This window comes from Diceros bicornis, chromosome 32 (genome assembly GCF_020826845.1).
Source record: "Diceros bicornis minor isolate mBicDic1 chromosome 32, mDicBic1.mat.cur, whole genome shotgun sequence".
In the NCBI taxonomy this organism is placed as follows: domain Eukaryota; kingdom Metazoa; phylum Chordata; class Mammalia; order Perissodactyla; family Rhinocerotidae; genus Diceros; species Diceros bicornis.
Genome location: NC_080771.1, coordinates 19,936,923 through 19,950,965, shown reverse-complemented (window position 1 = coordinate 19,950,965; position 14,043 = coordinate 19,936,923). Strand labels below are relative to the sequence as shown.

Here is a 14,043-nt window from a genome sequence, read left to right as displayed (position 1 = left end):
TGAGAAAGGACAGAAGGCTGGGAAGGGGAGTCCAGCCAGGGTGACCTGCAGGATTCTCTTTGGCCCCTAGCTCTGGGTTGGCATGCGGGGCCTGCTGACCAGGCACCAGACAGGAACGGGGAGGAGGAGGCCAGGAGCCGCATTCCAATGGGAATGTTTCAGCTGATGGTTCTTAGTTCCAGGAGGGGAATTAGATTCCAGGAGAGGGGGCAGGAGGATGAAGCCCAGAGGTGCACAGGAGCAATGCTTTGGTGCTGAGAAAACCCATCAAGGCTCCAGGAAAGGTCTAGCCCCTGATTACCTGCCTTTCTAGCCCCATCAGCCCTCCACTACCTCCCTCATGCTCAGAGCAGAGAGCCTAGACCAGGACACTTTATAGCATCCAGAATACTTTTATTGCCAGAATCGAGGTACAGCCTGCTCAGAGCCCCATGCAGGGCTCACCCCTCAAGAACAAAGGGAGAGACAGATGCTGGGTATGGACGCAACAGAGAAAATTCAGCTCCACAGAAACCTTGTGGGAGAGCAGCACTGTCCAGCCTGACTGTGGCTTTGGAACCCCACCCCAGAGGCTAGACCCAAGTCTTGGCCTGTAGCCATCGCCCACTTGGAGAACACTGCTACCAAGGCAGATCCAGATTCTCTATATCCCGCTATCACAGGGAGATCCATGCAGCACCTCTGGGGCAGACAGAAAACCCCCAAGGGGGCCCCAAGGCACCTGGCTCTCTCAGGGCCCCACTCAAGTTTCTGGGCTAGTCTCTGCAGAATAACCACTGAGCTGCATGGTGGGGGTAGGTGCTGGACAGGGTGGGCAGGAGCCCTACCTCCTCTCAATCCTGTGCCCCACTTGGGTGCTAGAGGGACCGTAGGGCAGGGTGGCAATGTGGTGGTGGGGTTAGCAAGAGGGGAGCTCTGAGTGGCCTTGGCTGCTTCCTTGGAGTTCTCTTCCTTCATGAGTACCTAAAACGCCATGGCACTGGGCCCTGCCTTCATCCTTGAGCCACAGTCCCAGGGCAAAGGGAGCCAGCATCAATACTGTGGCCAACAGCCCAACCAAGGGGCACAGGGCTCCTGGGACACAGTCCCCAGAACCGGGGGCCATCTGCTACCCAATCCTGAGCTAGGCTGCTCTCGGAGGTGAGGGGGGTAGGAGTGAATGCCCTAGGCCCTAGGAACCATGGAGAACACAACAACCCGCCCCTGCCTGCAGGGGGAACCAGGCTGTCCCCAGGAAGCCACAGTCAGGCTGTTGAGCAGCTAGGCCACAGGGAAGCCAGCAGCTCCAACCACTCATGGCCAGAAGCAGGCCCACCTGTGGCCAGTGTGTGGGAAGGGTCACCCTAGGGTCCAGGAGCCCATCCCTGGGACCTTTCTGGGTAGGGACTACAGCTCAGTAATATCCTTCACAGGAAGGCTGAAGGGCCAGGGCCTGGTGGGCAAGTGTGAAAAGGTCACAGGGGTAGGAGGAACGCATGGCCCCAGAGTTAGGGATTGGGGCCAGGTGCCAGACAACCACCCTTGGAGCCAGTCCTGAGGTCACAACAATTCCACCATCAGCAGCATTCTTTCCATCAAGAGTTCCTCAAGTGAGTCCAGACTATTTCTTCCTTCCTCATTCCCACAGAGGAAGGATAAGAAACAGCACTTCCCCATGGCAGATGTTTCACAACCCAAGACCCAGGGCCTTGGACAGTCAGTCACAAACTGCTAAACTCACGGGCCATGGCAGCCCCGGAGGCCAAAAAAGCAGCTGTGGCCGAGCCATCCCCCAGCCCTGTCTGGCACAGGAATCAGGGCCCAAGGAGGACGCGTTTCAGATAGGCCAGGGTAGTGGCATTGGCCAGCATCTCAATGTGCTCACTGCCTGGCAGCTCCTGCAACGACACTTGGTGCTCCTGGTGGCTGCGCCAGGTCCGGCACTGAAGGGCACTCTGCAAGTTCACAGTGCCATCGCCATCGCCAAAGCAGATTTTAGGATCACGGTCCGGGAAGCTCTCATAGTAGAAGGAGTCTGGTGTGGGGACACCAGTACCATAGAGGCAGTGCAGCTGCACACCAGGCGGCACTGTGGCTTCAACCAGTCCCTCTGTATCCTGCCGCATGAGCCAGCCATCTTCGAAGCCAATGTCCTGGAAGAACCGGCGATAGTCCCGCAGCGTGTAGTTGGTCGTGGGTGTGTGCACAAATACCTTCTCAGATGACCAGGTATAGTTGTAGGGCAGCAGCCAGCTGGTAGAGACGGCAGACCGCTGTTGCTCCCGGATCTTCAGGGTCCCAATGACCGGGATCCGGTTGTTGTCTCCTGCAGGGAGAGGGCTCCGACCAGGTCAGTCTTTACTCAGGAATGCAAGCTGGCTGGGCATTGTGTTCACCACTAGGCCCCCTGCTGTACCCTAGCCAGTGGCCCAGTCAGCACTCCAGCATCTCTACACTGTTAACACCATTAGAACTCCTACACCTGCATTGGCTTTTATTGTTTCCCTTTATTTTTGCTATATCTGGGAAGCACCCAACCAGATTTGTTTCTTTCCTTTTACATTTCTTCCCCAGGGATTTAGCACACATCCATAGGGTGATTTATTGTGTAAACAGTACCCTCCTGGGAGCACTTATCACTGGGTCTGTGGGCACTGATCTTGTCGAAGGTGAATCAGCGGGTTGGCAGCCCAGAGACATATTCTTCTTTCTCTTTTATTACATTGAGCTATGTAAACGTTTTTCTTTTCCTAGGCTCAGACCTGCAGCCAGCCAGCCCTGGTCTCATCCCACCCACCTGCCTCTCACTGACCTGGGCAGTCAGGCCTACAGGAGACAGGGCAGGAGGGGAGGCTGCAGACAGAGTGACAGTCCTTCTCACACTGGAATGCCAACAACATAAACATATGCACCAACCAGTGAGACCCCTGGGAACAGGGACCTCTGACCTATTCAGGACCCGTGGCCACCCATCACTCTACCTCTCTGACTGAGCACAGGACCACAGCTCTTCGTGGTGGGACCTGGCTCTGGGACCCATGATGAATGGGAAGCCCCTAGCTAGGGGTCCATGGACTACCCCTCCCACCCCACCCCTGCTCCCGGACTCCCAGGGCCTGACAGAACAGTTTCCCAGCATCTGAGCCAAAGCTCTAATGGAACTCAGAGGGACGCTCTCAAAGGGGCGGGGCCTGACCTTCACCATGGCTCCCTGTCTCAAACTCAGGCGGTGCCCACGTCTGTCACTTCAGGTCCAGGCTGAACAGAGTAGGTGGCCCTGATGAGTCTTCTCTATATCTGGGTTCATTGTCCAGCCAATTCAGGGTCACTACTGGGAGAGGCACTGGGTCTGACCTGTTCACAATGATCAATTGACCAACAAGCAGGTCAGGCAGTGCCAGTGACTTGAAGAAGAAAGCTCATCACATACTTGGCACAGCCCCAGCTCATGGTTCCTAAAGTGAGGGGTCATGGGGCTCACACTCAGTCCTAGCAGAAGGAGGGAAGCCCTATGGCTGCTGCTGGTAGGTTCTGACAGTTGTGAAAAGGCAGGTGGATTGGGGAGGGATAGGGAAGGAGGTGGCTTTCCCAACTGCAAGGCAAGCAGGCCCAGACAAATTGCACCTGTTTCCTCCCTGAGTTGCCCACAGAGGCTCCCCACGGCCACAGATGGAGGGGTAACTCATAAACAGGAAACTGCAGTCCCACCTTCCTTCTCTGGGGCAAAGGTAAGGAAGAAGTGAGGATGGGGGTAAGAGAGAGGGAGAAGGCTCCCCCAAAGAACTTTGGGCCAAACAAGTTAGGTCAGCCAGGCCTGAGCACAGTGTGTGTGTGTACACGTGTGCACAAGCAAGTACCTGTACGACCAACAGTATGCCACTCCATGTACATGCTGTAAGAAACTTACACAGATAACAAGGGTCAAGAACTAGAGAAATTAGGAGTAGTGTTGGATTCTCTTTTGAAAAAAGAGATGCTTGGAAAAGAATACCACTCTGGAGAAAGAAGGGCTCTGACCCAAGAGAAGGGACATAAGGGTGGCCCAGGAGGACAGTGTAGAGGGAAAGAGAGGGCACCATCCCCAATACCAGCACCCCCATGCTTGGCCAGGCAGGGTCTTACCTGAGGCCAGGACACGCAGGGTCTTGGCCACGCCCCCCCAGGGCGCACCCAGTGCCACGAAGGCACGGATATACTTGTCCTTCCAGGCCTGCGGCTGCCGCTGCAGAAAGTAGAGCGTGTACATGTTGCCCATACTGTGGGCAACCAGCACCACGGGGCCCCCATACAGCTGGTACATCTTCTCGATCATCTCCCGGAGGGCCAGGAAGTAGGGCCCGTTTTCATCTGCAGGCCAGAGCCAGACGGGGGTCAGGCAGGAAGGGTCCTGGGGCCTGAACTGCTGACTGTTTCTCAGGCCAGACCCAGGACTAGGTAGGTGGAGAGAGTGCTAAAATCCAAGTGGAAGCAGTCTGGTTTCCCCTTGGTTTCCATGAAGGTAGGAAACAAAGGGGCTCCCCTTCCCCTCCTCAGCCTCGTTCTCTGTCCCCAGGGCTAAGGCCTAGAAATCCCGGGGTGAGGGATGGGGAAGGACAGGACAGACTGACCAGGGGTGGTAGCTGTAACCACTGGGCTAGACGCCAGAGGCCCCAGGATAGGAGAGCCCAGGGCCTGTGGTGGCTGTGACGTCCTCGTCCCCACTTCCTAAGACCTCAGGGAGGAAACGAGGGTGACCACTTACTTGGGGCTCGGCGCCAGTCGTAGGGAGCTCCCCGGATGTCCTCACCCCGTGTGTAGCCCCAGCTCACCAGGCTCTCCACCATGGTGTGGAAATAGGAACCTGTAGGCAGAAATGCATAGGATCAGAGAGGGTACAGCCAGTGCCAGCCACCTACACCACACCTGCCAAGGAGATTGTGACATCTACTGCAGGGAGGCCCCTGAAGGAGTGCTATAGGGCTCTGCCCACACTGATCAGAGACAGTTCACAAACTACTCCTTCAAACTGACAGGGTTCCTCCCACCCTAGGAGTCCAACTGAACCTCCAGCCCCATTCCCTGGAGGGCAGGAGGAAGGGCTACATACCCACACTGCTTTTGCTGGGGTCCAGGAACTCCAGTGAGAAGGTCTTCCCAAAGCCAGGGACACGCACATCCACACCATCGGGAAATTGGGTGGCCCGGGATGTTCTGTTGTAGACTAGCCTGTCAGGAGGGGATATTGAGCTGGTGATCCAGAGGTAACACTGAACTTGGTGTGTCGTAATACTGCCCTGTGTCCTAACCCATACTCCCTTCCCAACCTCAGGTTTGGTCAGATGTATAGGGGAGACCAAAATGTAACAAATCAAGTTTATAAAGCACAGATCAGAGTAACTACATTCAAATGAGGACTCCTAACAAGGCTTACTCCAAACATGGACCCCAGGACCCCTGTTGAGGCAATATTACCTTCTCCTTAATGTCACCCACACCAGAATGCAGGTCTTGGATTTGGTTGGGAGAGGGAAGCACCAGGCCTGGTTCTGCCATGAACATCACACTTGACCCCAAAAGGCAGGCAGCCTAACCTCACAGGCTCCCGCTGCCCCATCTCCACAGACCCATCTCCTGCCACCCGTCATAACACATCACAGGGCAAAGGAGATGGTGAGCACAGCACACAACAGAACTGGACAGAGAGACCCCCACTTCAGGGCCCAAGCCCCTGTGGCTGCTGTGTGGGTGACCAGGCAAGGCCTGGAGAAATGATGGAGACAGGAGGAAAGCTTTATGCCAGGCCAGCAACTCTGCTTTGGCCTCCCTGATACCAAGGAGACAAACGTGCTCAAGAAAACACAGGTTAGACCTGCAGTCCCTGGTGGTCCTGAGTCCCACCCCTCCTCCCCCTTAAAGATCAGCCAAAGAAAGCTGACAGGATCCCAACATTGGCCCAAATAATAGGTCCAGGGGCCCACTCTCTCCAGGGCAATCTGTAGATTATCCCAATGGCCACTCAGCAAAGTACACAAAACTGTTCTGGAAAGCCAGTACAGCTCTGTGCTAGATGAAAATCTAAACAGGTCAGAGGACCAGTGAAGGTAGACAAGCCCCTCTCAGTATCAGCCTGTACCTCCAATTGGCAGTACTGAGACCATGTCTCTGGTACAAAAATAGACATGCAGATCAACAGCCTAGAAATAACCCTGATCACACACAGAGAAGGAAAGAGTCAACAAAGCAAGCATCATAAACAACAGGGAAGGGCAGGGTGCCTGGAGAGAGAGCTAGTGTACCTCCGAGAAAATTTATTAATTTGTGAGACTCCATTCAGCTCAAACATTTGTTGAGCACCAGTTGTGTTCCTGGTTCTCCTGCTATAAAGATAAAAGAGACACAGTCCCTGCCTTCAAGCTCAGTTTGGGAGGGAACCTTAGCTCAGCGCCACACAATTCTGGGTTTGAGTCCTGGTCCTGCCACTTATTAGCTGAGTGACCCTAGGCAATTTTGTAACCTATTTGAGCTTCCAGATTTCCTCTTGTAAAAGAGGTTTGAGGGCCGGCCCCGTGGCTTAGCAGTTAAGTGCGCGCGCTCCACTACTGGCGGCCCGGGTTCGGATCCTGGGCATGCACCGAGGCACCGCTTCTCCAGCCATGCTGAGGCCGCGTCCCACGTACGGCAACTAGAAGGATGTGCAACTATGACGTACAACTATCTACTGGGGCTTTCGGGGGGGGCGGGGAAAGAAAGAGGAGGATTAGCATGGATGTTAGCTCAGGGCTGATCTTCCTCACCAAAAAAAAAAAAGAGGTTCGAAGGGCCGGCCCGGCACATAGCAGTTAAGTTGGTGCATTCCAGCGGCATAGCAGTTAAGTTGGTGCAGTCCGCTTTGGCAGCTCAGGATCCTCCAGTTAGGATCCTGGGTGCAGACCTACTCTCCCCTCATCAAGGCATGCTGAGGTGGGGTCCCACGGAGAAGAACTAGAAGGACCTCAACTAGGATATACAACTATGTATTGGGGCTTTGGAGAGAAAAGAGAAAAAGAGGAAGATTGGCAACAGATGTTAGCTCAGGGCCAATCTTCCTCAAAAGGAAAAAAAAAAGATTTGAAAATAGCATCTGTTTCATAGGGTTGTTGTAAAACTAAGTAAAAGAAAGTATGTAAACTGTACTGTGCCTGTATTCAACAAGCAGTAATTCTAATTACATTATTATTATCAGGGAAAGATCCTTGGAAGTAAGTTTGGGACATGATGAGAGTCAGAGGAAACAGGCATGTGGCCTGGGGGAAGGAGAGGTTAACAGCTCTAGGGAGTGGCAGAGGAGACTTCACAGGGGGACTATGCTCAGGTTTTAAAGGGCGAATGGGAGGGAATTTATCAGGCAAAGGGTGTAGAGCTAGATTCCAGGCTGAAAGAACAGCATGTGCAAAGGCATGGAGACATGGCACGTCCCAGGAAGAACAAGCAGATGGAGCGGCAGGTTTGAAGGGCTGGCCCGGTGGCACAGCAGTTAAGTTGGTGCATTCCAAGTCAGAGGCCAGGGAAGGGGTGGAAACCATGCTGAGGCTATGAATAGGGCCTGGAACATAGAAACCACAAGTAGGGCGCGAGGCACAAGACCTGAACTAGAGAGAGTAGGGACAAGAGCAGCAGGAAAGGGAAGAAAGTTCTGTCTGAGAGAGCGCAGAGGTGGCGCTGACTAGGCTGAGGAAATGGGAAGGGAGAGAGGTCAGTGACCTCGAGGTCTCTTGAGGTGGGGGTGAGATGGAAATGGTTTCTGAGAGCTTTTTTAGGCTAGGTCGGTGAGCGGCACCCCATCTGTGCTCCAGCCCCCACCTGATATTGTCAATCCAGCAGTCAATGATGACAGGCAGCAGCAGTTCAAGGTTCAGCCAGAGTGTGAAGTAGCTGTCCGTCCTCTTGGAGCAGAGGTAGTGCACGACTGTTGGCTTGTCCAGCTTTGCCTCCAGCTGGTTGCCCAAATCACCAGGCACTGTAGGGGCACACAGAGCATGCATGAGGCCCTGGGCCTGGCAGACTGGAGACCCTCGAGGCTTGAACCCAAAGGGCTTCTACCCATAGCCGTCCCAGGATACAGAATAGGCAGGGCCTTGTTTACGCTGAGAGAAGGAGTAGGAAACAGGATAGAACATTGGGCCACTTAACCAGCCAAAACTGAATCCAGAGAAAGGACTCCAGGACAGGCCTGTGGAGGGGGGCAATGAACAGAAACACAGTTAAGAGAAGCTCATACTGGCACCTGCTGGCCTACTGAGGTCCCCCGGCCTTGCTAAAGGCCAGAGCCCAGTAAGGTTCCAGAAGGCAGATCATCTGGAGGGCCTTAGCATCTTGGCACCTGGAGCTTGTGTTGGAGATGGCTACCCTGAAACAACACACTATTCCAGCCACAGCCCAGTGGGAATGGGTGTGACCCAGCCCCAAGGATGACTTCTCTCTACCCAAGCCAGCCTATCCAGTCTACACAGAGCCCTGGGGCCCTTGTGACACTCAAACCCATCCCCATTGCTTCACTGTCCAACACTCAAGGCCCTTCACAGTCTATTTATTCCCAGTGACCTCTCAGGCCTCACTTGCTCCCACATGCCATGCTCTCGACAACTTCCAAACACACCCCCATTTAGGATCCATGATCACTGAGTAAACAACCAGTGTTTGGCTCTCCTGGGCATTCACTGGGCTCCAACTGTGAACCCAGCCCTTCCGAGGACATGTCCTCCTTGTGCACCATCACATATTGTCCTCAGGGCAGCCATGGGACGCAAGTATGACACCTGCCTTCACCTCCCTTCACGATGTGGGTGCAGAAGTGGGGAGTCCCCAGCATGATGGCCTCTGGATGACGTGCTTGTGAACTGGGCAGCACAGTGCAGAGACCTTGATCACTGTCTCTATCAAAGAGGAAATGGCTGAAAGAGGCAGTCACCAGATATGCTTTGCCTGGATGCCTTTTACCCTGGCCAGGCTGTGTGGCCTCTAAAAATAGTAGTGGTCACCTCCTGAGCCCCTTTGTGCCTAGAACTAGGACAAGAGCCATCCATGTGCCTTTCACCTCAAATAACGCTGGGAGAGAACATCCTTATTATGCTCCCTTTACAGACGAGGAGACTGAGGCTGGGAGAGGTGGAAATGGCTTGCTACAGTCCCTTCCCCCTGCCCAGAGGCTTCTGTATCACTTCTCTGGCCTCTGCTTCCCCTACCACCAATCTGGGTCCCACCCATAGAGGCTGGTCACCCTTGAATGCTGATCCTCTGATGGTCAAGATCAGGTCCCTGCTCTGTGCTCAGAAACAGTTGGTCTGCTGCCCACCACAGGGTTTCCCAGGATTAATGTCAACAGCCTCACTCTCTGAAAAGCTGGGCAGGTTAGGATTCCAGTTACTCCTTGACTCTGAGTGGGGCCTGTGGCTCCTCTGCTGTGATCTAGGATACCCAAAAACTGAATGAACTGATAAGTGCAGCTAGTACCAATCCAGGCAATAAGGCTGCATGCTGGTGAAGGACCACAAACTTTTCAATGCCATACCCTTCATACTCAGAACTCCTTAGGCCCACTCATGTCCTGCGGTCTTCCAGGATGAAGTCCAGATGACCCAACCAGTCACGAGCCCTGCACAATCCACTCCTCCCCCCACTCTATTCCAGACAGCCTGGACTGCTTACTTCCCTCCCTCTGACATGTAGTTCCCTCTGCCTGGAACTTTCTCCTGGCCTCAGCTCCAGCTGCACACTCCAAGAAGCCTTCTCTCACTGGGTCAGTGGATTCTCTGTGCTTGCCCAGCATAGACCTCATCTCTGTCCTGCGGGCTCCCAGGATGAAGTCCAGATGACCCAACCAGTCACAAGCCCTGCACAATCCACTCCTCCCCCCACTCCATTCCAGACACAGCCTGGACTGCTTACCTCCCTCCCTCTGACATGTAGTTCCCTCTGTTTAGAATTCTTTCCTGGCCTCAGCTCCAGCTGCATACTCCAGGAAGCTTTCCTTCACTGGGTCAGTGGATTCTCTGTACTTGCCCAGCACAGACCTCATCTCTGAGGATCATCCTGCAAGCTGAGGGAAGGCAAGGCCAAGTCTGTCCAAATCCCATGGTGAACCTGGGCCCAGCATCCCTGGAGCATTTCCTGGCCCAGAGCTCCTGGTGGGACCACACTGCCTGCCAATCCTTCTGTGATCTGCATCATCCCCATTCAAATACTCCCAGCAGAAAGAGCCTGAGGGTCATGCTGCAGCAGACTCAGTATGTAACACATACCTCAGCATGCCTCTGCCTTCAGGAGTCCCGGCTGGCCACCAACACCCTAGCTCTGGGTAGGACTGACGGCCTGAAGGGCATCCAAGGCCCTCAAGACAAAGGTCTCATCCCTGCCCACCACCACAAGGAAACACTGTGGCTCCTGTACAGTTGCTGGGGCCAGGGCCAAGGAAAGGGTAGGCAGGGGAGGTCACCTAGTCCCAACATAGCCTAGTCCAAGTGGGTCTGGCAGGGGGATGTTCCCTGATATCTAATCATAGCCATTGTCCCAACCCTTACCTCTGTCTTTAGCAATCCTCAGATTCCCTTGGGCCGCTTCCCTCAGGCCCAGTGCTACCCATTTAATAAGTTTAGGGGGAGCCTTGCTGGCAGGCTAGGAAAACAATTCTTTCCTCAAAGAGCTTCCTTTCAGTAATGCCCTCTGAACCGTGTGGGGCTGGAAGGGTCGAGGGAGGCAGCCTCCTAACCAAGCCCAAGTCAAGCCCTAGCTCAGGCTCCTGGGGGCCAACTCCGAGGCCACCCTACCCCCATCGGCCCTCAGGAGCGGGGCCAAAGGGCCTCGGTCTTTCCAGCTAAAAAAACAGGGATAAGGCAAGGCAAGGCTTGGGACTGACAAGGACAGGCGGACTGATGGGCAACTTCACAGTAACCCTCCCACTTACCCCCATATTCTACATGGCAAGGTGATAAGAGGTTGACCACACCCGCGCCCACGATAGCGGGAGGTGGACGGACCGACCCAGGTGACAAGACAGTCATACGCTCCCCCACTCCGTGCTTAGAGCAGATGCAGACCTGGAAGACAGCCCCGCCCGCACCCCGTCCTGCCGGACGCACGAGAGAACAGACCCACGACTGGACGCGCGCCTCACCCAGCACCACCGGGGGGGGACGTCCGGCCAGGAGCGCCGGGTCTGCGAGCAGCAGGAGGAACAGGAGGCCACCTGGGAGCAGGGACGCGCGGTAGGGGCAGAGGCGGAGGCCCATGGCGCGCGACGGCGGCTCCAGGTCCGAGGTACGGATTCAGCGCTCCGGACTCGCGCCTAGGCCGGGGCGGCGGCGACGCGCTTAACCCCGCGCCGCCCGCAGCCTCCCACAGCCTCCCACAGCGGCCAGGCCAACCAGGGCCCGCCTCCCGCAAACAGCCTGCCAATAAGGACTCGCCGCCAAGAGCGTCCCTCCCAGTAGGAGGTCGCCGCCCCGCCCCTGCTTATCTCGGGCCAGCTCCCTCGACTGCGCCGCGCGCCGAGCTCATCGATCGATCGAGGCTCAGCCTGGTTTCCACGCTGTCTGTGGGCGACCCCGCGGACCCAGCTCGCAGCTGCTGGGTACCCAGGCCAGCCTTCGGTACCCGAAGTCCACGCGGCGCAGCCCTCACCCCCTGACCTGACGCCTCCTTGACCTGAGATCTGGAAAGGTCCGGGCCGAACGGGGATTCAGGGTCCAGTGCTCGCCGCTGCTGAGCGACCCGGGTCAAAGAAAGGGGAAGAAGAGGAGAAGTGAGTCTCGGGCAGTTCTTGGGTCTTAGGGGACCAGGAGCTGCCCAGGACCTTTGTGCAACTCCCACGCCGGTTCTTCGCACCCTGCCCCGAGGGCACTTAGGTTCAGGCAACCCCGGCCCAGGGGCCCTCTGCCGTCTACCCCGGGTTAGGGATGCAAGTGGGACGGGTAGACGCCAGGTCAGCGTGTTTCGCTTCCCAGTGAGAGGTCTGTCCGCCCGTTTTAGAGGCGCGGAGTGTGGAGTCACCCCGCCTGACCAAGCAGCTCGCACGCCAGGTTGAGAGTGGTTTTGAGCCTCAACCCTGCGCCACAGCCCACTGGCAAGTTCCCCCGCAGAGCTGGAGGGGTGTTGGGACCTCGTGGTCCCCCACACCTCCCACCCCACGCAAACCTGGGGATCCAGAGAGGACACAGATTCCCTGCGCGAGGAATCTGGGACGACCAGAGTGGTCAAAGATTTGACAGCCGGTAATATGCCGGCACCATGCATCATTCTGGGATAGGGGGAACAGTTGTTTGGAGACTGGAGGTCTTGGTTCTCCACACCCCCTCCCGAGGGCCAGTCCACACCCTAGTCATCCCTACCTGGTCCCAAGACCTATCCTGCCCCTTCCTTCCCTCCTTCCTTCCTTGCTTCCTTCCTTCCTTCCCTCCCTCCTTCCCTCCTTCCCTCCTTCCTGGTCAGTTGCTGACCCTTTCCAGCCTCTCAGAGTGCTCCTCAATGAGTCTACTCACCATCGTGGCCGGCCCGGCCCCTCCTGTGTTCTAACAGTGAAACACATTGCTGATTGGAGTATCCTACTCTCTTAAGGTCCAACTATCTCCCACCTCAGGCCCTGGCCCTCCCAAAACTCCTGCCTCCCTCACCTCCATCCCAAGCCCCAGCAGAGGGGTTGTTGAAAACCAATCTAGTGTACGCCCAGTGTGGGAGACCATAAAGACCTTTCTGCCAGGGCTAGGGACACACAGGAGTCCAGAGCCAAGGGTTGAGTGGGGGGACAGTAGGGATCAGGATGGCCTGGGCTGCCATTACTGTCCACCCAACCCCACTCATGACCCTCCTATTCATCGTATGCATCTCACTCATAGTGTGAGGACCCTGCAGTGTACACTGGCCATTTCCCCCAACTTCCACTCCCCCTCTTCCCCAGCTATCTCATCCCCAGCCTCAATGGCTTCCTTGCTGCCTAGAACAGGACAACCTCATTCTCTCTCAGGACTTCTAAACTTATTGCAGTGGGACCACTCTGTAGCCCCCATTTTTGGGGACTCAACTGAGTTCTGCATTTAGGCCTCACCCCAGACATGACCACTGGCTGGCTCCCATTAGAATATAATCGCTGGAAGAGCAAGCCCCTCACCTGTCCTATTACTGTGGCACGGGCAGCAAAGTCCCTGGCACAAAGCAGGTGCTTAACATATGTTGAATGAATGAGTGATACATCCCCTTCTCTACAACCCTCCCCACTTCCAGAATAGGGTCTTGGTGCTTGTCAGACCTGGAGAAGAAGATAAGGGACTGAGAGGTCCACAGGGCTGGATGTGAGTTCTGGGAAAGAAGGAGGGTGTTCCTGTGGAGGGCAACATTCTGGGCAAAGACTGGAGGAGGAAATAAACCCAGAAACTGAGGAGCCAGGCCAGTTGTGGTATCTTCCTCTTCCTTGGTGAGAATCCAGCCAACAGCCTTTGCCCCTCCTGTGTTACCGGGCCCTTTGCATTCCCTCTCCCTCGCCCAAGCTCCAAGCTCCCCTACCTGGACCAGGTGGGTGGCTGGGTTTGGGGCAACCCAACCAGGACCAGGGCTTCTGAGCTGGTTTAGCAGCCGAGCTGAGCCCATTTGGAAGCCAACTGATTCTCCCTAAAGCTCATGGCTCAGTAGGCTCCTATTCTGCTACCAGAGCCTCTCTGGAGTCACGAGAGGCCAACCACTGCCCTAATCATGACAGAGCCTTGGGGGCAAGGGGCCAAGAACAAACAGGGCATCTAACCTGGCCTAGGCATCAGGGAAGGCTGCCTGGTGGAAGAATTATTAGAGATGGGTCTCGAAGGATAAGTAGGAGTTTGCTAGGAAAACAAAAGGATGAGTAGGTAGTTGGGTGCTCCAGGCAGGGTGCTTAGCATATGCAGCAGCCTGGAGACCTGAAGAATCACAGCAGTGTGTCTGCAGCACATGGTGGGTGAGAGTGGAACAGAGAGGATGAGGGCGCTGAAAACCAACCTTAAGTGCCCATCAAGGGACGAATGGATAAAGAAGATGTGGTATATATACACAATGGAATACTACTCAGCCATAAGAAATGATGAAATC

General features: G+C 55.5%; 1 protein-coding gene across 2 annotated transcripts; it reads right to left on the bottom strand.

Moving 5' to 3' along the window:
* Window positions 1–342: 342 nt before the first annotated feature.
* On the bottom strand, window positions 343–11,306 carry PLA2G15 (phospholipase A2 group XV). Of its 2 annotated transcripts, none has more exons than XM_058528111.1 (6): window positions 11,108–11,306; window positions 7,798–7,954; window positions 5,066–5,184; window positions 4,721–4,819; window positions 4,102–4,326; window positions 343–2,305 (listed from the first exon to the last, which is right to left on the bottom strand). In XM_058528111.1, the coding sequence occupies exons 1-6, from the start codon at window positions 11,220–11,222 to the stop codon at window positions 1,794–1,796; spliced, it is 1,227 nt and encodes a 408-aa protein (XP_058384094.1). In that variant the 5' UTR covers window positions 11,223–11,306; the 3' UTR covers window positions 343–1,793. The 2 variants fall into 2 exon arrangements, with proteins under 2 accessions (XP_058384094.1, XP_058384095.1); XM_058528112.1 differs by having other exon boundaries at window positions 11,180–11,306.
* Window positions 11,307–14,043: the final 2,737 nt, after the last annotated feature.

Excerpts from the sequence above, each read along its gene's own strand:
- PLA2G15 (XM_058528111.1), bottom strand. The coding sequence starts at position 11,222 with ATGGGCCTCCGCCTCTGCCCCTACCGCGCGTCCCTGCTCCCAGGTGGC. Across the intron at positions 7,955-11,107 it reads TCCCCCCCCGGTGGTGCTGG|TGCCTGGTGATTTGGGCAAC; the intron begins GTGAGGCGCGCG and ends GTGCCCCTACAG. Across the intron at positions 4,327-4,720 it reads CGACTGGCGCCGAGCCCCAA|ATGAAAACGGGCCCTACTTC; the intron begins GTAAGTGGTCAC and ends TCTGGCCTGCAG.